At 50.5% G+C, this 23,966-nt stretch overlaps 1 protein-coding gene across 2 annotated transcripts; it reads right to left on the reverse strand.

Moving 5' to 3' along the window:
- Nucleotides 1-406: 406 nt before the first annotated feature.
- On the reverse strand, nt 407-23,612 carry tex10 (testis expressed 10). Of its 2 annotated transcripts, none has more exons than XM_036539612.1 (16): nt 23,570-23,612; nt 22,767-22,954; nt 21,727-22,247; nt 20,870-21,079; nt 20,067-20,313; nt 19,744-19,856; nt 19,319-19,569; nt 18,820-18,958; nt 17,040-17,209; nt 13,391-13,568; nt 7,715-7,803; nt 7,418-7,551; nt 3,257-3,337; nt 2,017-2,195; nt 1,235-1,445; nt 407-609 (listed from the first exon to the last, which is right to left on the reverse strand). In XM_036539612.1, exons 2-16 carry the CDS (start codon nt 22,941-22,943, stop codon nt 499-501), a joined length of 2,811 nt encoding a protein of 936 aa, XP_036395505.1. In that variant the 5' UTR covers nt 22,944-22,954; nt 23,570-23,612; the 3' UTR covers nt 407-498. The 2 variants fall into 2 exon arrangements, with proteins under 2 accessions (XP_036395505.1, XP_036395506.1); XM_036539613.1 differs by lacking the exon at nt 23,570-23,612 and adding an exon at nt 23,429-23,554.
- Nucleotides 23,613-23,966: the final 354 nt, after the last annotated feature.

The raw sequence follows: 23,966 nt of genomic DNA on the forward strand, positions 1-23,966 counted from the left end.
AATGATGAATGTCAAGGTCTGCCGTTCACTACAGTTCGATTGTCACAAGTAATTTGCAATTATGAACGAATACCTCATAATGCTGTTGTGCATATTCTTGTACACCTTTTATATACCTTTGCTTGAATAAATCCAACATTGCAATGAAAGAATTTACTTAGATGCATTTTATTTAAAAAAAAAAAAAAAAAAAACTGTTCTGTCAAGGTTTTCCAATAAGAAGAAATTGTTGCTGTTAGATAGCTGGACGACTTCATTACAAAGAATGCAGAAGATTGTTTTCCATGTAGGGACAAACGCAGAAATGATACAAAAAGGCATGACTTCTACAGGACCTCCTCTGCACATGCTCAGAACACAGCACCAGCAGCAGGGAGGAAAAGGGCGGGCTGGTGAACGGGAGGCAGGAGTCGAGGGTGTCTGATGTTTCGGGTGTAAATCCAGGGGGCGGGAGGAACTGAGCTTCCCCCACACTTCGGCAGAGGAGACGGGAGGGGGTCAGTAAATGTCCCGGAGCCCCAGGTTCCCGCGGTGCGTGGACAGGGTGACGCTGTAGCAGTACAGCAGGTCAGTCAGCCACTGCTCCTGTGCCTCCCCCTGACAGTAGCGCTGCACAAACAGAGGAGAGCCATCAGGACACAACCAATGAGAGCACAATCAATCAAGACAGAACCAATCGCAGCACAGCAAGTCAAGGGAGCATCCAAAGAGAGCACAGACAATCCAGGGAATGCCCAATCAGGGCACAGCCAGTCAGAACACAGGGCTGGGGGGGTGCTTCAACTTCCATTAAATTGCTAGCCAAACTGGAAGCTAAGGAGAGGCAATTCAGATACTCCAAAAGAGACGTCTGGATGCTGTGGCCCTCTGGGACCAGGGCTTGAGTTTGCCCTACACTGAGCGTGAGGTGATTGGAGCGCAAGGCCTCATGAAACCCAAAAATAGGTTGAACCATCATTTGAGCCAACTGTACTGTGTTAGTGTAGAGACCAAAGTGCGAAGTTAGGTTGCTTCAAACAAGACAAGGGTCTGACTGCACATACTAACGCCACCTACTATGGTGATGATGAAGCCTCACCTTCCATCTTTACTAAAGCCTCTAGACGGGGTTCATGAAGCCTCACCTTCCATCTTTACTAAAACCCCCAGACGGGGTTCATGAAGCCTCACTTTATCTCTTTACTAAGACCTCTAGACAGGGTTTATGAAGCCTGGCTTTCCCGCGCTGGCGTACCGTCAGGTCCTGGATGATGTGCTGCAGGAGTGCGGCGTTGGCCAGCATGTGGTTGCGGAGCTGGCTCTGCCGCAGCAGGAAGGACAGCGTCTGGGCCAGCTGGGAGAACTCCTCCTCGCACAGGTCCGCCACGCGCAGCGACTGCAGCACCAGCCGCAGCAGCCGGGGGACGCTGCTGAGCGCCGCCAGGCACGCCCCCCGCACCGCCTCGCTGCAGGGAGGGAATAACAGAGTCTTTACCGGGGCCCTGCTGCTGGACTGCGTCCCCACTCGCTCCCTACTGATCTCAGGTCTCCTGATGTCACGTACACAGTGCTGCTCATGCAGGATGGACTTGCGGACGGCTGATCTCTGGTCAATCAGGAGCGAGCACAGAGTTTGGTATACAGGCCCGTCTCACTTAGTCTGCACTTAGTCTACAGATATGTAGTACAGAATACTTACCAGACAGGGTCATCCTGTCTCAGTTTGGCCTACACAATGAATTACACATTCAAATTTAGTTTGGGGGCGTGGCTTTCCTGTGAGAACTGAGATCCAACCACAATATTCATGTATCTGCATTTTCCCCACCCTTACCCAAAGCCATATGTGACAGACAGGACAATACCCAATCAGAGACGAGTAATTCAAGTATGGACAGCCAAATATAAACAGCATGACCCTTTCCAGATGAAAGTGTCTTTAACAAGCAGTGTCAAGAAAGCAGGCTAGGCCTCACTGCCCTTGAAATGGCAACGACACTGCACCAAGGAAGAGGCGCGCTGTGGGAGAGGGGTTACCTCTTCTCGGCGTGGTCCGGGACGCCTTGCTCCTGCTCCAGCAGGCTCAGCAGACTGAGGCAGCAGTCGCTGAGGAAGCGGAGCAGCACCTCATTGGGCAGGAAGGACAGGTCCAGGAGCCGCGACACCACCCTCAGCAGCGCCGCCGCCATGCTGTCCGGCACCACCTGCAGGCCCGTCTGACCCAGAGAAACCCAGCAGCGGGAGAGGGTTAGCTGCTGAGCACAGCCCTCGGAAGGTGGGTGGAGCCACCGTGTCCTGTCAGTCACTGCCTCAAAGCGCTATGATTGGATCTAAACAGTGAGTCACTGACAGCACATGGCAGCTTCACCCACCATCTGGTGGTTGAGGCCTCCCTCTCCTGTCACTGGAAAGCAGCAGCAATTGTGTTATCTGCCGCTAAGCTGGTTATCACCCACAACACAATAGTACTTGCTGTGGATACTTTATTACATCAAAGGGGAGGAAGGACAACACAAATAGAGGCACATAATGTCACAGACTGAGACAGTCCAACTGGGTCCCAGGAAATATAAATAACATGTTGAGCTGCTTCACAATACTAGTAAGTCACTGACTTAATAAATGCAAGTTCATGGTTTTCCCTGCACATACTATAACATAGGATCTCAAAAGCATTACAGTACAGTTCATATTCAAACTATTACTAGCAGTAGCACTATTAGTATTAGTAATGGAAATGATAAAACAATATAAATTGACATTATTCAGATAAATAACAATGTTCCATTCTAAATACTTAAAATATCTGAACTGAAAAAGAACTGCATTGCCAAATCAGATTCTTCAGTGGTGACACCATGACCGTTTTGTTTTCACTGGCCTAATTTCAGTTTTTCTATGTCACCGTTGCGATTCTGCGGCGTCCTTGCGGCAACCGAAAGCAAAACCGAGGAGCTCGGGGGTTAACATCAAAGAGCAGCTGAAGGACCGACGCTCTCGAAAAGGGTGCTGAAAATCGTTGTTGTGGTTTTCGTATTTTAAATGCGAGGCCATAGAGAAACAAAAAAAGTCCCTTCATTAACGCTTGCTTGCCGAAAATGTCGGGACTTTTTCCACGTACCACCCCCCCCCCCCCCCCCACAAACCCACCCCCACTCTGAACTTGTATTTAAAAAACGTTCACAAAACAAAACACGAAGCCGCAGCGGCCCTCAGCCTCAGCGGCCCTCAGCCTCAGGGCCTCCTCTGTCCTCCTCTGACATCAGGACGGACTCACCAGGTTCTTGCAGATGGCGTTCTGCAGAACGTCGAAACACTGGGAGCGGGAACCCACGGTCTCCAGGCAGTGGCACACTTCCTGTGAGGGGACGGATGGACAGACAGACAGCCGTCAATGGTGTGTCCCTGGAGTCCAGGTGCAAGTACCTGGCTCCAGAGCCAATAAATGGCAGCTGCTATAGTGTCCCGTATTAGGAGGGGGGCGATTCGATGATCTTGCAGACCCTCAGCCAGTCTGCCTCCTTGTGCATGCTTAGCAAACAGGATCCAAAGTGGGGTTCTTAACATCATATTAACTAATTGCAACCAAGACAATTATTTGCATGGGTATCAGAATAAACTGCCGTGATTAAGCATCTAAATGGCTGTCGATGTGGGAGATGCGCAGGCTGTACAGGACGACCCTGAGGACATCTGATAAGGCTGAAGCACGCTCAATTGGCTCAGAGACACGCACCGGCCAAATTATCGTCGGAATGCGGGGGAGTGGGTCACAGAAAGCGTCTCCGTCCCGACATCCAGGCACGCCGCTGGAGAGAAAACCAGATTACCAAAAAACAGTGCTTCCAGTGACCCCGGGTGCTATTTATACGCGGAAGGAATCCACAGACAGATCCCCCTTCAGAGCTGCAGCCACTGGGGGAACGCAGGCAGCCTCCTCTGCTCAGCCCCCCGGAGCAAAGGGTTAAAAACCCCCGGCCGGGGGACCGTGCTGCAGTAATTGGAGCTGACACTCCGCAAATTAGACGCAAGCCGAGCTTCTCTTTCTGCCCCCCTCTCACCCCCCCTGCACCGCCCCTCCCTCGCTTTTTTTTTTTTTAAACGATATTTTATGAGCACACAAACAATAAATAAGTCTGTGCGCGTGTGAGGTAACGAGGGTGAAATCGAATTACAATAATGGCATTACTCGGGGATTGGATTACAGGACCAATGAGAGCGCGCACACATGTCATTCAATTTGCCTTTTATTATTAGCCATTGACGGCCATTAATCAGGGAGGGAACGAGATTACAGGATGATTAGAAAAGCCTCAAATTATTACCTCCTAATTGGTAATAACAAGTTGCACCCCCCCCACCCCCCCAGCGGCGGTGTTGGTTGGCCTGGGGTTTGCGCTTTTTTTTTTTTTCCGGCGGATCGAAGCCGAAGCGCCCGTTTGGAAGGAGCCTGCCAAGAACGGTTGTTGTTTATCAGACAATTATTCTTTTTGTGTTGGGCTTTTTTGATGCATGCTGAATGGACCAGGGAAACAAAGGGGTTCCCCCTCGGCGGCTGTGGTTTGAGCAGAGGGCCGTGTCGGCAGGTTCACACGCGAGGCAGAGAGTTCGCTCATGTCCCAATCTGGAGGCGCTCAAGCAAGAGCGCAACAAGGTGAACCAAAGGGTTTCTCCTTGTTCCCAGCGGCCTAATGCATCTGGATGCTGCATCCCTGTACTAGGAACCTGAGGGTGAAGTTATGAGGTGACGTGAGCCCTTGGCATAACTGGAAAGAGTTAAAAAAAAAAAAAAAAAAAAAAAAAACAACCAAATCAAAAATAAACCCAAACATAAAGTGTCCAGACTGTAATCTTTGTTTAGATTTAATTTGGATTTCTTTTATCTCCGTTTCCCCATAGCAGTGCTATTAGCGGGAAAGAAGTCACTACCAAAGAAAATACAAGGAGCAGTTCCACAGTCACCAACAAAGTCAAAGGACAGGAATGGAGTCAGGTGACCTCGAGTTACTCTTCCCAGTCACCTCAGCCGCCCTGGTAAATGGCGACATCGTGCTCAGCTTGCGCCACCCACGCTGGGCTGGCTACAACCGCATCCCTCAGACCTGTCACAAAATTCCCCTCCTATGCAATTCAGGGTCAACTCTTGACTACCAAGCGGAGCCAACAACCAAGTTCCACCAAGCATCATTTTCCAAATGGCACGTTCATCATTCTTGCAGACGGCGCCAAACTGCGCATTAAAACATCGGCGGCTCTAACTCTCGACCCGGCGTCAGACCTAGGAGGGGCGCCACGGCAAACTTTTTCGGGAGTCAGAAAATGCTCCTTAACTTTCCCTTCATTAATTTCCATTTCCGTCCAACATTTCCAGTGAAAGGTGGAGGGGGGCGTGGGGGGCATGGGGTCCACACACCCACACCTGCTGGCATTCGAGCGGGCGGAACAATACGGTCTCATTAGCAGAATTAGAGCCGACGCGCTCCGCCCTTTAATAACTGTCCAGTGCGCCGCTCCCATCGCTCTCACCCGCCCGCGCCTGATTGACTCCGACGTGGAAATGAAAAAGTCAAAAACTTCGCCTTTAATTGTGGCGCCGAATTAGCGATCTTTCTTTTTACATTATCATTTCTTGTTGACCTCCCCTACCAGTCCGCCCCCCCCCCCCCCCCCACACCCCACCCCTCCACCCCCCACACCACACACCACCGCCGCCGCTACCCCCCCGGGGGCTGGGTTTTGTTCGTGTTTAATTTCCGTGGAAAAATGTCAGGCCCAAATCATTTCCAGCGGCGTTCGTTAGCATTTATCACTTTCCACAGGCGCCCTGATAACCAGGCGTCTGGTCGCGCCGGCCCGTTCTCCCCCCCGCGTTATTGAAATAAAGACAGCACCTTGACGTGCGCGCTGTGATAAAATTTCACTAGCGCGCCGCTCCCCCCGCTCTCCGTCGTGTCTCGAGCCAGCTACCTGAGGGAGGGAACCGCGCGGCCGTGTGCCGCGAATGCAAACTGCATCTCCGGACCGTCTCTCTGCAGCTGCTCTGCGCACCGGCCGATCTCTCATTTCTGTGCATTTCAGAGCGGTGCCTTGTTTTTTTGTGATGCCTAAATGTGGAGTGACAGAGGCCTTAGCAGGAGATGCAGGCTGTTAAAAGTCACGTTGTATGGGGCTACCCGAGTGGCTCAGTGGTCAAGGTGTCCCTCTTGAACGCATCCCACAGCCCAGGTTCAGTCCTTGCAGTGTCATCATCAGACAACAGCCAGTAGCCCACAGTAGTGGAACAAATTGTTCTGCTGGGGATAGGGTCTGTTGTCTCAGACACCCTGTGGCTTGTCATGTTGCTGCAGGTTACCTGACTGCAGCCACATCTATACTCTAGTTGGTGTTTACTTCGCTGTAGTGCGCTGGGTGACTTGCAGTGTGAAAAAGTCAGTTGCTGTGCAAGTGTGTCGGAGGATTGCGTTCCCTACACCCAGAGCTCCCGTGCAGGCTCTCAGGGTGTTGCGATGGTCTGACCAATCCCAAATCGGGATGGAAATGAGGGACAAATGCACAGTGGAGCTCTGTCTTTCAGCACCCTGCCTGTGTCTCTCTCACACAGAGTCCCATAAGTAGAGGAAGAAGAGCGGGGGTCCTGGCCCTATATAAGGGTGCCCGTCTCAGTGCCGTTCCCTGCGGCCAGAGACGAGGCTTCAGAGAGCTTCAGCCGTGCTGATTAGGAGCAATTAAGCCGAAGAGTGTCTGATTAATTAATTTGCTAATTAAGTATCGGCACCGTTTCGGCTAGACCAGGCTGGAGGAAGTCAAGTTGATGACACAGCAGGGCCCCCCTGGGGGTGGGGGTGGGGGAGTTGCATTCTGGGTGATCTGCCCTCTTTGTTCCACAGAAATGGGCAAACACTGTCAACAGCACGGTTCACTCGGCACATACGCTCGAGGTCCGACGAGGGTCACTTAGGTTGAACGATGAGCCCCCTGGCAGAGGCACTGATATCAGCCACACCCCCCTCTCATTTGATAGGTTCTTCACCCCCTTCTCTCAAAACAGGGAGTATTTCATTCTCTTCATTATAGTCGTCCTCAGTACTGCATCACCATTGGTCCCATTGTTCTTTTCTTCAGGATTTGAGAAAAGGACTGCTGATTTGGACTAACTCGCTAGAATGCACATGGATGAGGGAGCGTTTCTATGGAGTCAACTGCCTGGAGAAGAGGACGGATGTGTCCAAACAGCGGAACTGCAGGCACTAAAGGACACCAAGGACTAGGCTCTGAAACATGATCCACGGCTCTACCTGGAGCCTGAAATTCACAGAATTTTCTGAGAACAGCATGGAAATGTAGTCGAATGCACCACGCGCACATACACGTGTGTGTGTCTGTGTGTGTGTGTGTGTGTGTGTGTGTGTGTGTGTGTTGGGGGGAGGGGGGTGCCCACCTCCACCAGGACCCAGTGGTGGTTGAACTGCTCCAGCGGGGTGGGGTACAGGCTGAGGGGCGAGAGGGGCGAGGGAGGCAGTGCCACGTCCTCCCCGGCCTGCTGCAGAGTTGCCAGCTTGTCAGAGGAGAACCCTGCGCAGAGAGGGGACAAAAAAACAGCCACGCGCGTGTCATTGGGACGCACCACACTCAACACCCGTCAACCTGCTCCGCTGTCTCCTCGGGGAGCTGAGGATTCGGCTTTTCCAGAACCCCGGAGAGGGTGGCTGCGGGGAGCACGCCTGACGAGGCTTACCTGTGAGGGTGGAGAACAGGAAGCTGAAGTAGTCCACGTCACTCACGGCCACTTCCTGCCTGCCTGCCGACCAGCCGCACAGAGAGGACCTGCGATGTGGCAAGAGAGGGAGACACAAGGGGTCAAGAGGTCACTAGGAACCAATGGGCAGCTTTCACACATATCGCGAATTTAAGGACCTCAGCAACACCTGAACAAGGAGTTCAAAACGGCATATTTTTTAAATGTCTTCAACATTCAGATATTTGTTTAAAAACAGGCAGTACGTCAGTATGTCTTAATAACTGCTTTTCCTGGTGTTGCTGATCTTGAAAAACATTTCTTATAAAATACTGAGGTTAGTGAACACACATGCAAGGTCCCTAAAATGACTCTCAATATAAAACATATTCAATGAAAAGTAGAACAGCCACTCATAATGTAAATGCCATTCGTTTTAAAGGACAACTTGGCCTTTCTCTGTCATAAAAATACAGGTTGACACCTCCAGGATTGTGCCGAATCACGCTAAATGCCAGCAGTTCGGCAAGGCAGGAGTTTAAAATCTGGGTCAAGCTAAGATATTCCACAATTCTAGAAATGGCAGCTTCTCCGTGTATGTTTTCAACTTTGGGGGAAAAACAATACTGTAAAGCCTCTCTTGCAATAACAGCGACAACGTCATGGAGGACATCCGAAACCTCAAAAACTGGCGTAAGCTTTGCGACAGCGAGCTTGAACAGTAGCGTGCTTTTGAGTGCTTTTGAAAAACATGAATGCCCTTGCTGTGGTAGGAATGGAACAGGAACCGAAGTGGGGGGTGAATCGAGGGGGGGGGGGGGTGAAACAGGACACTTCCACGAGGCTGAAGTAAATTGAGGATTCGGTACAGAGGCAGAGGTCCTGCACACGCTAATTCGGCTTTCAGGGACGGTGCCAAACCACAAGGCCAGAGCGTGAATGGGGAGCGGGAGGATTAGGCGAAAAGCGAGCCGATCAATTCCCCCTCCCCCCCGGGGCCATATATGCATGTGGATCTGAGGGGCGGGGCCACACTGCTCCCCTCAATGGAGCCCTTCCCGCCGGCTTGCGCCAGGACCGCGGCTGCTACGGTTACGGCCGGGCCTCCGCCGCCCACGCCGCTGCGTTTCTCCCCTGCTACGCCTCGCCGCTGATCCGCTCTCGGATTACGGCGGGATGCATCTAATAATGTCAGTCTAAATTTAAACCGTGACCCGATAGCGCCTCCCTTTCCTCCGAGCGCAGGATCACAGTTTCAGGGCGCCGCGCGTGTCACGTATGACGCGGCGTATGACGCAGTCGGGGAGCGGCGATGTGAATGAGAGAACTGAGACGGGTGTCTTACACACACACAGTACACACGCACGCTCTCAAACTCTCGCGAAGGGAGGGACCAACAGAACAACAAGCCAAAGGTGGAACACACTACCAACAAAACCACGGTGAACTTTTTAAGTACAACTACAATCATGGGGTTGAACAAATATTTGTGAAGATGGCAGGAGGTCACAAACACCGACCCCCTTCTTTTGATGTTGAGACAATGAAAGGCACAGACTCATCCTCAGGGAGGCCACTTTCCATGGAATGACTTAGTGATCTAGTGAGTACCTGTTATATCACCACCCAGCCTCTCTGTCTAAACTGATTTCACGTATGGACCCCAGTCCGCTTTTATGGAAACTAGAGGAATGAAACCAATGGGAAGTTGCCCAGCAATGTGGCCATTTAGCTGCTTGGTATCTTAAACCAAACTGTTTCTGGGGATCCTTTCTGAGTGTTTCTTACCTTTTCACAAAAACTTAAAAGTGGGATTAGTCAACACTGGTACGTCTTGAGCTTTTAATTTTTTTACTGTTACATACATGGTGCAGATATGGAGCAGGTCAATGCTACGGAGTAGGTTCGTGCTTATTTTTTCTCTGACAGGATTTGCAAAAAAAGGGGAAGCAGAGACCTATTTGCACCGGGCAGGCAAATGAGGACGTCTTGCTGCTTCTCGTGACACCCGCCCCGTTACCCAACGCAGACACACAACTGGGTCACAGACCTCAACTGAAAAAGGAAGGGGGAAAAAAAAATTTTTTTTTTTTTTTTTTAAACGTTTATTCAATTTTTTGTCCCTAATTGAGAGCATGGTCTGCGGGTGGATTTACACAACAGGCTCCGGGACACGTGCAGGTTGGCTGATATCCTCTGTCCCATCAGAGCCAGCTTCCCAAAAGGCTCCTTTGTGCTTCCAGAAAGGCCCTCTTTCATGCCCCCCCCCCCCCCCCCACGCCCCCACCCCCCCCTCCACACCCTGGTTTGTATAACAGTGCCCCAGTGACATGGGCACAGCGTGGGGGTCACCGCCCCTCCCCCCTGCTCCTCCCTCCTCTGTGCGGTCGGCGGATTACCTCACGGAGTTACGCAGAGAGGGACAGATGTGGTCGGCGCATGGCGCGCTCTGACTCGCGGCCAAAGAGAGCCGAGGCCTGGCGCCCGCCCGGGGCACACTGAAACAACACAGAGACCATGGCGAAACGGCAGAACATCGGTTTTCCACCCTCCCTCTCGCTCCACAGCCGTGCTGAAAGAACTGGTGAGGAAGGCCAGGTGGGAGTTTAGTCAGGCTGTGCAGAGGCCATCCTTCAATCCCCTCTTGGACAGAATATTCTGGAATACGACCAATATCACCGTGTGGATAGTAATATTCCGGAATTCCACTGGGTGGAATATCATTGTGAGGACAGTAATATTCCAGAATTTTACTAGATTGAATATCAGTGTCTGGACAGTGACATTCCAGATACTTCAAGATTATGAGACCTTATGTTACATAAGGTACAGGCTCACACCGGAGCCTGAGGGGACAAAAACAGCCACACGGAGCCAGAGACCTTTGTTCATTCCACAATGAATACCAGTGCAAATACTTTACGTGAATCTTCCCTGTGGTCTCCTTGCTCTATGCACTAAGAAGACAAGTGCTAATGAAGGGAGGGCTGTTGTGAACGGTAAAAGGATCTGTCCTCCACGATAACACTTTCACAGACTTTTTCGTCTCTTCTTCATTCCAGCCAGAGTCTCTCCACGTTCCAGCATGCTCAGTTCAACTGCACAGCTCAGCAGCCAATGGGAAACCTATCAGATACTAGAAACCAATGACACCTTTAAAAAGTCACTCCTCCTTTACAAACTACTGAATAATACCTGCCATGCAGCATGAAGGACGTGTTTATCCGAATATACGGAACGGCCAAATCGATGTGTGGCAGATTCTGGGAAGCTTTGTAAACAAGTAGCCATCGGTCCTCTGCTGAAATCTAAACGTGTCCGAGCACCGAGAGAGTGATGAGGGCTTAACCTGCTGCTGAATCTGACTGCTCTTTACACAGTTTTCAAAGGAGTCTTGATGCTTGAATCCGACTGCTTTTTTTTTTTTTAACAACGTGACACATTTTGACCAAGGCATTGAGCTTCACGTCTTCGCAAGCACTGGGAACGATCTACATTTTAGGTATTAAAAAATGTTAAATCATGTAATAGACCTGATGCAGCACTTATTGTGCCGTTTTCAAACCCCCTCCAATGTATAAAGCTAAGCAAGTGACAAAAAACCTCTGGACAATGGCATACGCACTGGGCAGATGTCATGTCATTTTGCTTTTGTTGTAGGTTGAATTGTGAGTTTCCCCCAACATAGTCCTCAACACTACACACCACATCCACACAAAACAGCACTAATGACAGAGAAGCTGTGGTTGGGGCAACACTGCCCTCTAATGGCCATCTGGGGTACAACAGTGTCACCGCTGCCAGGGTTGGCTACCCCAGAGGAAACCAAAGAAGTCATTGAAGTTGTTTTACACGGAACGCGAGATGTTTGGAATCGGATGCCCCCCCGGCCATCGCTCTGCGGCTGACATTAGATCAGATGTAGATTTGAGGGCTAGGATCAAAGGGATTACCCAGAAGTCCCCGCTCTCCATACCACAGACGTCACAAAGGCATGAAGCTGAGGTGACCGTGTCAGTAAGACCGGGGAGAGACCAGAGAGACCCTGGGGGCAGGGGATGCAGTGGAGAGGGCTGCGGACAGTGCGCCATTCAGTCACCCCTCTTCGTCACGCACAGACACGCGCACATTCACACACGTATGCACGTACGCACCACCACCGACATGCGCACATTCATAAACATACGCTCACACGCACACACACGCTCGACCTACAGCCCCAGGCTCCCATCATGCAGTGGGCCGCACCCATGCACATGCTGTCAATCACACACTTGCCACTGGAGATGCACTAATGCAAGAGGGGAAGAGTGGGACACCATGGGGAGAGGTGTGGGAGGTGTGGGAGGTGTGGGCGCCCCCCCCCCCTCCCCCCTCCCCCCTCAGATTCGGGAGAAGACAGAAGCATCCTCACATATGAAATGGCTCAAAGCATTTTACCCTGCATAGAAGACCGTGCTTTCAAACCGCTCCTGTTCTCTGCTACATATATGACCACACACACACACACACAGCCACTCAAACACTCTCCTTCACACACTTAATCTGGAATTGGCGCGCGGCGGGAGAGTGAACTACAGTGGAATTGCTTATCCGGTGTGCAAACAGTCCACAACATGACAAAATCGATCGCTCGGCTGGTGTTCTGCTCACCGGATCAATGCAGGCTCTTTTTCCACTCACAGGTAACACACAGTCAGGACATACTTCCTATGCAACGTTAGGTCTCTCTCACACACACACACACACACACACACACACACGCGCGCACACACGCACACACACGCACACACACGCACACACACGCACACACACGCACACAAACCCTGTGTAAGGCACGATGTAGAAGACAGAGGGAATATAATCCTCACACATGCAATCTTCACCCCTGTAATAAACACCAACATCTAAAAATCAATGGGCGATTTTGGCAGCGCGGAGAAAGATGAGGGTTTAAAATACTATAAACGTCAGGGCCGGTTAGACTGGTCTGAACTCTCAGGGCGCTGTGAGTGAGCGCTTTGTTGAGGGCCATTACGGCTCAACAAGTGCGTCCAGTCACAGCCTAATGGGAGAAATTGGACAACAAGGGCCCGTGTGCGGCTCCGCATTGATCCCGCGCCATGCCCCTCGCCGCTCCCTGATTGGGCCAAATTGTTTGATTCCATTAGCAGGGAAAACTCGCCGGCTCCTGTCTCCTCTCGGTAACCGGGGACGACAGGCCCTCCGCTAAATTCTCCAGACAGCTGGGAGCTCCCGTCTGGAGTCCCGCTCAGTGCCAACCACCACAGCGCCTGCCCGGGGGGGGGGGGGGGGGGGGGGGGGGGGGGAGGTTCTCCAGAGAAATGGAAACGCACCTTTTTCTGTGCCTGGTTATGTAAACCTGTCGTGTCTGTGTCACTGTGTTGAAGGCCGGCTGATACACTAATGGCTTTGAAGTCATGTGTATGATGTGTTAAAATGACTGAAATATCACACTCCTACATGTCGACCTTTGATTAATATATATGGTACCACACGCTGTGTTTTCTGATGGCGAATGGGACAATGTTGCAGATCGGTGACGATGGGATTTTTCGGGTCAGTGGGTAGAGAGGGAGATTGGGGCAGGCGAAGGGAGAGGCGGGGGGGGGGGGGGGTCACAGGGGCGGGTGGGTTTCGGAGAGGCGCAGGTACCTGATGTGCACCAGGCGGACGAGCGAGGTGGCCAGGCTGGCGGAGACGCGGCCCGTGGTGCAGCAGCGGCTCAGGCAGGACAGCAGGTCGGCGGGCAGAAGGGGCAGGAAGTACACCAGCTGAACCAGGCGCTGCTGGGACTCTGCCGGCAACAGCACCACACTGCCCTCCTGTGGATCTGCAGAGACATCACAGCTCAGGCTACAGCCACCCCATATGACGGTCAGAAGATGAACACGCTAGCTAATAATACTGAGGACATTTTTAAATACAGTGTTAAAAACTCATCCACTTGAAGTTTCAGCATATGAAAAGTTCACATACTGATCCATGGAATACCAAAACTGTATAAAAGTGCATAGGACAACCAGAAACAAATCAAAAATAAATGAAAATTTGCAAAATTACTTCACATTATATACACATAATACATACTGACTGTGGTTTCTAACACCCTTAGCCAAAAGCAATTACCTTGTTCAAAAACTAATATGGATATAGAGCTCCCCCTTCTGACCGCATGGCCGCATTACCACAACTCCTCCAGATAAAAAGCCCACTCTGTGGTGGAGGGGAGGGAAAGAGACTCAGGACCTAGGGCTACTCCTCTTCCTGCCCACAGCAACCCCCCCCCCTCCCCCACCTCCTTTAATGATCACAGATAGAGACAAATTATCCGCTTACGCACTTTGCTGATGTCACAGCCCGGCAGACAAAAGGCATCTTGTGATGAGTGAAACGCGAGCTCTCAGTACGCTTATATCACTGCGCTTTCCTGCCGCCCGCACAACCCCCCCCCCCCCCCCCCCCAGCTCTGCCGGGCCATCTGCTCAACGTGCAGAGTGCCGGCGTTTGAGTAAACAGGGGACATGAGAGGTGAGGCGTGTGCAGACGGGCGAGGGTCGGCAGTGGTAACCCTCCCCGTCCTCCCAAAATCCACCCCTCCCACAACCACCTACCTTCCCTGTGAAAAAAAAACACCACCTAGCTATCCTGCTGCCCCCCTTCCCCCTGCCACTCTCTCTCTTTCTCTCTTCCTCTCACCACAAATACGCCCTCAGGCTGTTCCAAATTAGCAGTCCAGGCATGGAAGGGGGTGCGGAAGACTTCAACCCCCCCCCCCAAAGGCCCATAACCCAACTGCACTACTGTTGGGGGGGGGGGGGGGGGTGGCTTCCAAAAAAGCAACAGGCTTCTTGTTGACGCAATTCTCACGGACCTTGATGCCCCCTGGAAGTTTCAGCTGATATCCCTGTCCAGGTGACCTCCCACACATTTACTTGTGTGGGCCTTCCTTTGGCAAAGGGACAGACTGCCTGGGCTGCATGACGCTTCAGCCATTTAAGGACATATTCTGAGTACCAAATCAATGTTCACGTCATGCTAGTACATCTTGACAAACATTAAGCAGCTAATGAAGACGCTTAAATGTGTGTCCTGTTTAGTCTGAGAATTCTGCACTGTTTGCACAGAAGAAAAATTTTCCAAAACGCTGGCGTTTCTTTTGTTTACAGTTGGATTCTCCCTTTATGCACAGTTTGGAAACTACTCAAGCCGTTTGCCCAGGAAAAAAAAGGATATTGTGCAAGGAATCCCCAAACTGAAGGAATACTAAACCAAGCAACTGGGGGGGGGGGGGGGGTTCCCCAGGATGCATGGCAAAAACAGTAGGTAAAAGGGCCAGTAAAATCCTACTGGGTAATGACAGGAGCCTTTCCTGCCTGGCAATTTCAATCTCAGAGTCGTTACTCAACGAGGTGGACAAACAGTTAAAACACACCTCGGGGATCTCAGGAAAACCCACCCCAGGTGAACAGTACTATGGGCATGCTCTAACACCAGGACTGTGCTTTAAAAAACTGAATAAACAAGGATGTCTGGACAGTACATTACTACTGCTGACTCGTAACTTCACAGCTCTGCTGATGGGATGACGACACCACGCTGAAGGGAGCAAAGGCAATAAAGTGCCCTCTCCCAGACACCTGCCCACCGCAGAAGCTTAAAGCCCACGACAGAAAGAGCACCTCCCTCCGGCTCAGCAAAGAAGTGATAGGGTAGGGGAAGAGGAGGACTCTACCTGGCTTTACAGTCAGAACACCTGCGACACAACCTTTAGACTGTGTATATCGGCAATACACTTTAAAACATGGTTGGTCTTCCTCAGTGGTGACATGTTAGAAGCAAAGGAGGTAGGGTATAAAGGAGCCTCATAACTCTAAACATAGACTGGGGGTTTTGCAATCCGCTGTCCCCTAGTGGCTATCACCAGATGACACAGACCAATGTGTTGCATTCCTTGGTGTGAATGTAATGAAGTACAATATTGCAATTGATTAAGTGGTACCTTATGATTTGTCCATCTCTTTTAAGTTACCCCAGAAACAGGACAGCAACACAACGTTTAACTGGTCTGCTTTCCGCCTACAACCCAGGTTACATACAGCTGCTTTGATGTCACACTATCCTAACACGTTAGTCAAATTGAAATACATTCTCCAAGTAATAACCTTCATTCTATGTCACTTTGAATTTAGCTATTTTCATCACTGCAAGCTTCTTAATAGCCCTAATAGCCTGAAAAGTGCCTGACGGCTGACAAAATTAGTTCCACAAAACCATGCTAAATCTGACTGATTTTTTTTTAAAACGCTTTCGCACGCAAGTTCAAAAATGTTTCCAACTGCCCCCCAGCGTGACATTTCATCTTGTGCACACCTGCTGTTCTATATTGGTTGTGACGTCATAATAATATTTAGAAATATAATTTTAAGAATACATAATAAGATATAAATTACACATAGCAAATATTCATATACTTTATTTTTGCTAATGTTAGCTGGAATTTTTCCGATTTGAGAGTCAGAACTGTGTTATGCTGCTTACATCGCATATGCTGCTTATGCGAATCTGCATCCAAAAATAAATAATCATTTTACATTTGTGGAACGTTTTTACGTGAAAAGCATGCATCTTAGAATGAATATTGCATTGTTGCATCACTTCAATAGGCGTTCTAATCTAATCTAATCTGACCGTACACTGAAGGGACCACTCTGGAACGATCACACCCGTTTGATCGTATGCACGAAGGGGTTAAAACTAGCCGGGTAATGCGTGCTAATAACCCTGCATCTGTAGGATCACACTCACCTTGGATCACACTCAGTGTGAGGAGCTCGTCAAGAAATCTTACAGTTTTGCAGGACGAAGAAGATAACCGCACTATGCACTACAGAGTAAAACTTTACACTGCATGGTCAGCCAAATTTCTAGAATTTACAGAATGAATCAGTACGAGATTCTGATTGTTAACAATACAGATGTCAATAATACATACAGAATAGGAAACTCACCTGTACCCATTACTCCAACTGCTGCCCTTAGAGATGACCTGAACACAGATGTGGGAGGACTCTTGGACTGACTGGCCCCGCCCCCTGTTCGTTACCACACCATACCATAGGCTTTCTTCAACAGCATAGATTCTCCCCTTTACCACAGAGTCTATTCTGTACCATAAATTCTCTTTTTTACCATAGTCTGTTTTGTACCATAGATCCTCTTCTTTATCACAGAGCCTATTCCGTACCACAGATTCTCCACTTTACCACAGATTCTATTCCATACCACAAAGTCTCTCCCTTACCATAGAGTCTGCAGGCGTGCGTCTGCAGGCTCTGCAGCAGGTCCTTGTTCTTCCACGCGGCTGCCGCCTGAACGGTCTGCAGCAGCTGCGCAGACAGGTGGGGGTTCCGTGAGCCCAGCTGCACCAGCTGCAGGGGCAGCGCAGCCAGCCAACGGGAGAGCACCTTGCTCCTGCGGGTGAGGGGAAACCAGGCAACACGGTGAGGTGAACATTCACACCCTCGGCAGAATTCTGAGCTGGGGAGGAGGGCAAAGGAGGGGTGTGTGAAAGAGGATACAGGGGGGTGTCTGATGGAGCCAAGGAGGGTGTGTGAAAGAGGGGATACGGGCAGGGTTTGAAAAGCATTTCTAAAGTCGAATCTAAAGCCTTTTCACAAGGTCTTAAAGGACAATTCACACTGCCTCCAAGGACCATAGAGGACAATTCAGTTTCCAATGGCCTTAAATGACGATTCACACTGTCTCTGAGGACCTGAAAAGACAATTGATACAGTTTCCAAAGACCTTAAAGGACAGTTCACAGTTTCCAATGACATTAAAGGGAAAGTCACAGTTTCCAACGACTTTATAGGACGATCCATACATTTTCCAAGGACCTTTGAGAACAGGTCACACCTTCATTTCTCAATGATCTTTTGTACAGCTTGAATGCAGACTCCATTCCCAATACCAGTACCAATCAGGGTAGATTTTAGCAAAAAGCTATGTGCTGAGTTAGATCCTTTTTAGATCAAGCTTTCTGTGTCCAGGCACTTTGACACACCCTGGTATGTTGGCTTGCTGAAGCTGATTTATGTAGATGACTGTTGCTGCAATTCACTAATCATTACAAATGGTAGGAGTGCCATTAGCCAAGTGCTACTTCATGCCCAAACACTGTGTTAAAGGGGAACACTTTGTGCTTTGAAATATAGGTCAGCAGTGTCATCACATTCACAACAGATTAAGATTTGCTGCACAGGGCATGTATGAGTGTATAGAGGAGGAAGAGTTTTTGCTAAATGCACAACGAGGAAAAAGAATCACATCCTGTGTGTAATGTTCAAGCTCTTTTGCAAACTTGAAACTGCCACACTCTAAACCTGGTACTTTAAAGGGTTTCAAAGAATGTGTGTGAACCCTGGAGGAGGGCTGGGTGAAACAGTAGGGGGACAGTAGGGGTGTGTGACAGAGAAAGAGGGGGTGTGTGAAAGGTACAGGAAAGGACTGATGCAGAAAGAGGGGGTGTGCGAAAAGTGTAGGAACATTGTGGTTCAAAAAGTGGGGGCATGTGATGCAGACAGAGGGGTGTGTGACGTAGACAGAGGGGTGTGTGATGCAGACAGAGGGGTGTGTGACGTAGACAGAGGGGTGTGTGACGTAGACAGAGGGGTGTGTGAGAGGGAGCGTGTTTCAGACAGAAGGGTGTGTGAGAGGGAGCGTGTTTCAGACAGAAGGGTGTGTAAGAGGGAGCGTGTTTCAGACAGAGGGGTGTGTGAGAGGGAGCGTGTTTCAGACAGAGGGGTGTGTGACGCAGACAGAGGAGTGTGTGACGCAAACAGGGGGGTGTGTGACGCAGACAGAGGGGTGTGTGAGAGGGAGCGTGTTTCAGACAGAGGGGTGTGTGAGGCAGACAGAGGGGTGTGTGACGCAGACAGAGGGGTGTGTGACGCAGACAGAGGGGTGTGTGACGCAGACAGAGGTGTGTGTGACGCAGACAGAGGAGTGTGTGACGCAGACAGAGGGGTGTGTGACGCAGACAGAGGGGTGTGTGACGCAGACAGAGGGGTGTGTAACGATACCTGGCGATGTGGGGCTGAGCCTGGTGCTCCTGCAGGTAGAGGCGGCTGAAGAAGCGGAGCAGCAGCGTGCGGACGGGGAGGGTCAGGTTCCTCTGCTGGTACTGCATGTGCACCGCCTGCAGGAGCTCCTCTGTCACCGCTGCCGGAGCACAGGAAACGCGCGTCACAGTACGGGAAACACATGGGAAACACACATCAGAGCGAGGGGAAGGCATGCAGAAAACAGGAAAAGCACGTCAGCATGCAGGAAACACACAGCAGTGCACAGGAAATGCACATTAGCGCAAGGAAACACAAGGGAAACAGACTTCAGCACACAGGAAACCCACATCTGCACATGGGAAATGCACATCAGTGCCTTGTAACCATTCATGCATGTTACACCTGGGCACTGACAGGCAAACTGGGTAATTCCAGATTGCTTTTAGTGGCTTCCTCAGCTTCCGCTGCTTTAAGTGGCCTCCCCCCCTCACCCCTGCCCGTCCCGTTCAGGCCTCACCTCTGCTCCTGTGCGTGAGCACCAGCTTCCACACCACCTCCAGCAGGGCGGCCAGGTGCTTGGAGCTCAGCTTCACTCCGCTGGACAGGGTCTCCCTCACAAAGCCCCTGATGGGCCCCAGCCACTCGGCGTCCTGCCCGCCCTGCGAGGGGGCGCTCAGCGACACCATCACCTGGCACAGCGTCAGGTTCAGCGCCAGGGGCTCCACGCTGGCCCCACCCGCCGCCCCCGCCACCTGCTGCTGCTTGGTCCTGCGAACACCAAGACTGCGGTCAGGCTGCGGTCAATTCGCAGTTACCTCATCCCTGCCCCTGTTCCAGGCCCCGCCAGCTGGGCCCGGGCCCGGGCCCATAATGCTCATCAAAATTCCACCCCCAACCCTAACCGCAATCACTCGGCCCCGCCCTCCTAAGCCCCACCTTTACCTCTTCATCTCCCCCTTCTTCTTGTGCTTTGCCACGTCCAGCAGACCATAGGGGAAGTTCTTCATGAAGTGGTGCTTGAAGTCATTTAGGTATGAGCTGCGGAACCAGGCATCCTAACATCAAGGAGAGGGAGAAACAGAGGTTTATCACAAGTCAACTCAGTAAGAGGAACAGGAGTGACATACTTTAAAGGTAAATTTGCATTGTAACTATGCAACTGCCTATCTAACTGAGAACATGCTATTATAGTGTTTCACCACACAATTATAGTTCTGTCTTCTCAGCCAGGGCTTGACATCGATATTCTGTGCTGGCACATTTACCAGATCATCCTGTTGGTGGCGCTCTGGAGTAAGGCAGCGTAGGAGCTGCAGGATGGTCAGGACTTGGTACATGAGTGACATGGCTTCAGGGCCAAGCAGGTGGGCACTGTCCGTTTTGCCCTGTTCGCTCGTCGAGGCCTCCACCCACACCTCCAGCAGCAAGGGTACTAAAGTAGATGCGAATCCTCTCACGGTCTCTGCTGACAGCAGCCCTTCCGCAACTCCAGCTCCAGGCTCTGTTTCAGGCCTACAGTGCACACACATTCACACAGAAAGACAATCATTTCTTTCACATTCAGAAGCAAAACTTGGTAGTAATCAGAAAAAAAGTTACACCAATAACTGATAGTCTAAAGATAACCTTTAGACTATCAGTTATCAGAAATTGACAGATTCCTTTTGAAAAAGAAGGATACTACCTTCAAGCAGTACATCCTTGACTTAAATTAACTTAAATTTACTTTGGACGACACCTTAAGTCCACCATACCGAGCCTGAGTCACAGGCACTGAACTGCGACATGCTCTGAGGCTCAGACTAGATAACCTCATGCTTTAGAAGGTGCATTCCTTTATCATTTGGGTTTATCATCATTTTGTGTGACATAAAGCCGCTAACGGCAATGGAAACTGACTGTGATATAAACTGAGAGAAATTAGTGCGACCGAGAGACAATGTTTCAAGTCGCACACTTATCATCTTGCTCTTCAGACTTCTCTGCTTTTGAGACATGTGTAGTGAGTTGTGCCCTGACTGGGAGGCTTCTGTGGGTGTGTAAATCTGTTAGGGTTCCACAGTCGTACCTGAGTCTGAAGGAAGATATTGCTGTGGGCTGAGCGCCGGAGTTCTCGAACACCTGCAGACCGCCCTTTTTGAGCGTGTGCTCCGCCCAGGTGAGCTCCAGCGGGGTCACACCACAGCGGCCCTTCTCCTCTCCATCCAGGAATCCCCCGGGGGTCCCCCTCTCCTCCGACGGCCGCTCGTCCACCACGGCCTGCAGGAAGCACCCCAGCCTAAGGGTGGGGGGCGTGTGAGACAGTCACAGGTAAGGAAAAAGCCAAAATGCTGACATCTTATCACCATATATATTTTATATATGGTATCTTAAGGGAATAAATTATTACATTTAGCAGGCACTCTTATCCAACGTGACTTACATTTTACAATTTTACATGTCATCCACTTATACAACTGGATATTTTATTGAGGCAATAACAGCACTGCCCCAGCAGGGAATCAACCCCCCAAACTGCTCGGTTCTGAGCCCTGCTCCTTACCACTATGCCACACTGCTGCCACCAGTAGAGAAGAATAGAGGAATAGAGCCTGAGTCAAAAATATCAATAATTACTCTGTCACATTAAAGTGATTCATGACTACTTTTCAATTAAGTATTTACCAAGCAAGTGCAGTTCTCACTTTATTGACTGGGCCACTGCCTCCTGTCAATATAATGCACATACTCCCAAAATACAGCATGTAGAGTATCTGCTACAAGGAAAACCAGAATTAGCTAGGTGTTATGTGCCCTTTCTCCCTCCTACCCCTTTTCGATCCAAGGTGACCAGACCACGATTGTGCTTTTCCTCAAAGTATCAGGTTAGATTGAGTTTACACGTCACTAGTGACAGACGCAATGAAACAGAGACACTGGTCTTACCTGGTGAGCACCGTCAGCCTCCACTGCTGGCTGCTGACGGTGCGGCCGGGGTTGACGGACAGCGCCCAGGCCCCGCCGCCGGGCTTGCGCTCCTCGGCCGACTTCCCCGCCCGCGACAGCCGCCGCTGGGAGATGAGCTCCAGGAAGTTGCGCAGGAGCACGGTGCAGCGGGCGGCGAGCAGGGCCGGGTAGTGCTCCAGCAGCACGTCCAGCACCCGCAGAGCGTCCTCCTGGATACCCTCCACGATGTGCGTCATGGCGCACGTCAGGTGCGCGCTGAGCAGCGGGAAGAAGGGCGCGGCGCGCTCGGCCGGCACGCACTGCGCCACGAAGCGCAGGAGCCGCACGGCCGCCGCCCGCACCGCCGCGTCCTTGTCGGTGAAGACGGCGGCCGCCTCGCTCAGCACGCTGGACAGGTGCTGCTCCAGGAGGTGCGGGTGCAGGGACAGGAGCTCCCGCAGGCCCGCCAGGGCTCCCTGCTTCACCCCGCCGCTGTAGTGGTGCAGCTGGGACAGGAGATCCTGCAAGAGGCACAGGCAGCCACTAAGCGGACACGTTCACATTATTGTCATTTAGCAGATGCAGACAATCATGTTACAGCTTGGGTGGAGTAGCTGTGGCAGCCTCATGACTTGGTGGTGACTGTAGCATTTACTGTAGTCCAGTGATACTGGTGCAGTTCCATGTTGCTCTGGATAAGGGGTTGTGCTATGCAAGTACATAAAATGAATATAAAACAGCTTTTGCAACTGTAATCAACTGTCCATAGCTCTCATACTCTCCTTACCCTTGCACTGTCAATCTAGCTGTTTAAGAGACACTGGCAAATGGCTTCATACAATGTAACTGACGCTACAGAGCAAAACCTAATCTCACACACCTATGCCCAACATGCATGACTAAACGTCATGAAAGTTAAGGTTTGAAATAAAGGCTCCCTCGATTTGCAGAGGCTGTTTGAGGAACTGACAGAGGAATTGCAGAGCGCGGGACAAGCTAATAAAAATTTGGGCTCTGGTCCTCCCTTGCACACGACTTACTTTAATGCTGAGCTGCCGGTGGGTGGTCGGCCCACTGCCATCTCGCTTCAGCTGCTCTGGTAGACGGATGCCTTTAGTCCTGAAGTTGACATCAGTCGCATTATCCGGCTTTGGCTTCCTTTTGCCAACCTTAAGTTTGACTTTTTGAAAATCATCCTGCCTTTTTTTCTTCGTCATTTTCCAGTTGTCTACGGGTAGGAAACAAGGGATCACATCCGCAAGTGGACCTGAGAGTGGACCTGAGACTCAACAAGCCCTGCACAATGTTCAACCGCTAATAATGCATTGTGCCGTTATTGCTACCTGTAAATTGCTTAAGTTACACTGAGGTTCCGTTTTTGCTCCCTCTAGTAGCAGTGAAAAAGCAACAACTCTGCACACCCCTTTACATACAGCGTCCATGCAGCCAACCCACAATCCTTGATTAAGTTCCTTGGCTCGCTAGCTACCGAGCTAGATTATCACCAAAGGAAGGTAGCTAATAAAGGTAGCAAGCTAATAATGGATCACACGTGTCTAGCTAGATGATATGTGAATCTAGACAGTCATCGTTTATTGAGGTTCACTCTCGACAACAACCCAAAGCACAAAAAGGCTGTGCAAGGTTAGCCAAATAGCTCTAATTGTCATGTCTAGATATCTGAGCAGCAAACGGTACCTACATGCTGATAAGACCGATCATCGCGATATCAGATCCACATCTGTTAGCTAGCTAATTTATTGATCAGATGCGAGTGATAGCTATGTATCAATTACAGAGCTTTATCTTTCGACGTATACCTCATTTGTTTCCGTACACCTACCCGTGTGTGCCAACCGCGTTCCTACATCTGCCCCTAACTTCTTCAGATCTTTTTCTACTGTGTGTTGAAGGGGTTTTGTATCACTGAAAGATGCATACCGCCATCTACTGAGCTGGAGTGTAGGAAAGAGCGAAGAGCTGCAAGTGCCCAAAATGTGGTCATGATTCTAAATCGTTCATTTTTTTTACATAAATGCATCAAAACGCAAAGTGCTTAAAATACCCCACACTCCTATGAAGGTAACTAGTGTGATACAACCATGTAATATACAACCTCACTTTGTCCTGCTGTATTTGCTGGTTTTGTGCTCTAACCACAAAAGACCACTGACGTAACGACAGTGAGGACGAGAGTCAAAAGCGTGACCAAACTGGGTTTTACCAGTCTGTGCATTTTG

This window comes from Megalops cyprinoides, chromosome 10 (genome assembly GCF_013368585.1).
Source record: "Megalops cyprinoides isolate fMegCyp1 chromosome 10, fMegCyp1.pri, whole genome shotgun sequence".
Lineage (NCBI taxonomy): Eukaryota > Metazoa > Chordata > Actinopteri > Elopiformes > Megalopidae > Megalops > Megalops cyprinoides.

Coding starts and splice junctions, on each gene's coding strand:
- tex10 (XM_036539612.1), bottom strand. CDS start 22,943: ATGACGAAGAAAAAAAGGCAGGATGATTTTCAAAAAGTCAAACTTAAG. Junction 18,959..19,318: donor GCTCACGCACAGGAGCAGAG/GTGAGGCCTGAA, acceptor GTGCTCCGGCAG/CGGTGACAGAGGAGCTCCTG. Junction 2,196..3,256: donor ACGCCATCTGCAAGAACCTG/GTGAGTCCGTCC, acceptor TCTCTGGGTCAG/ACGGGCCTGCAGGTGGTGCC.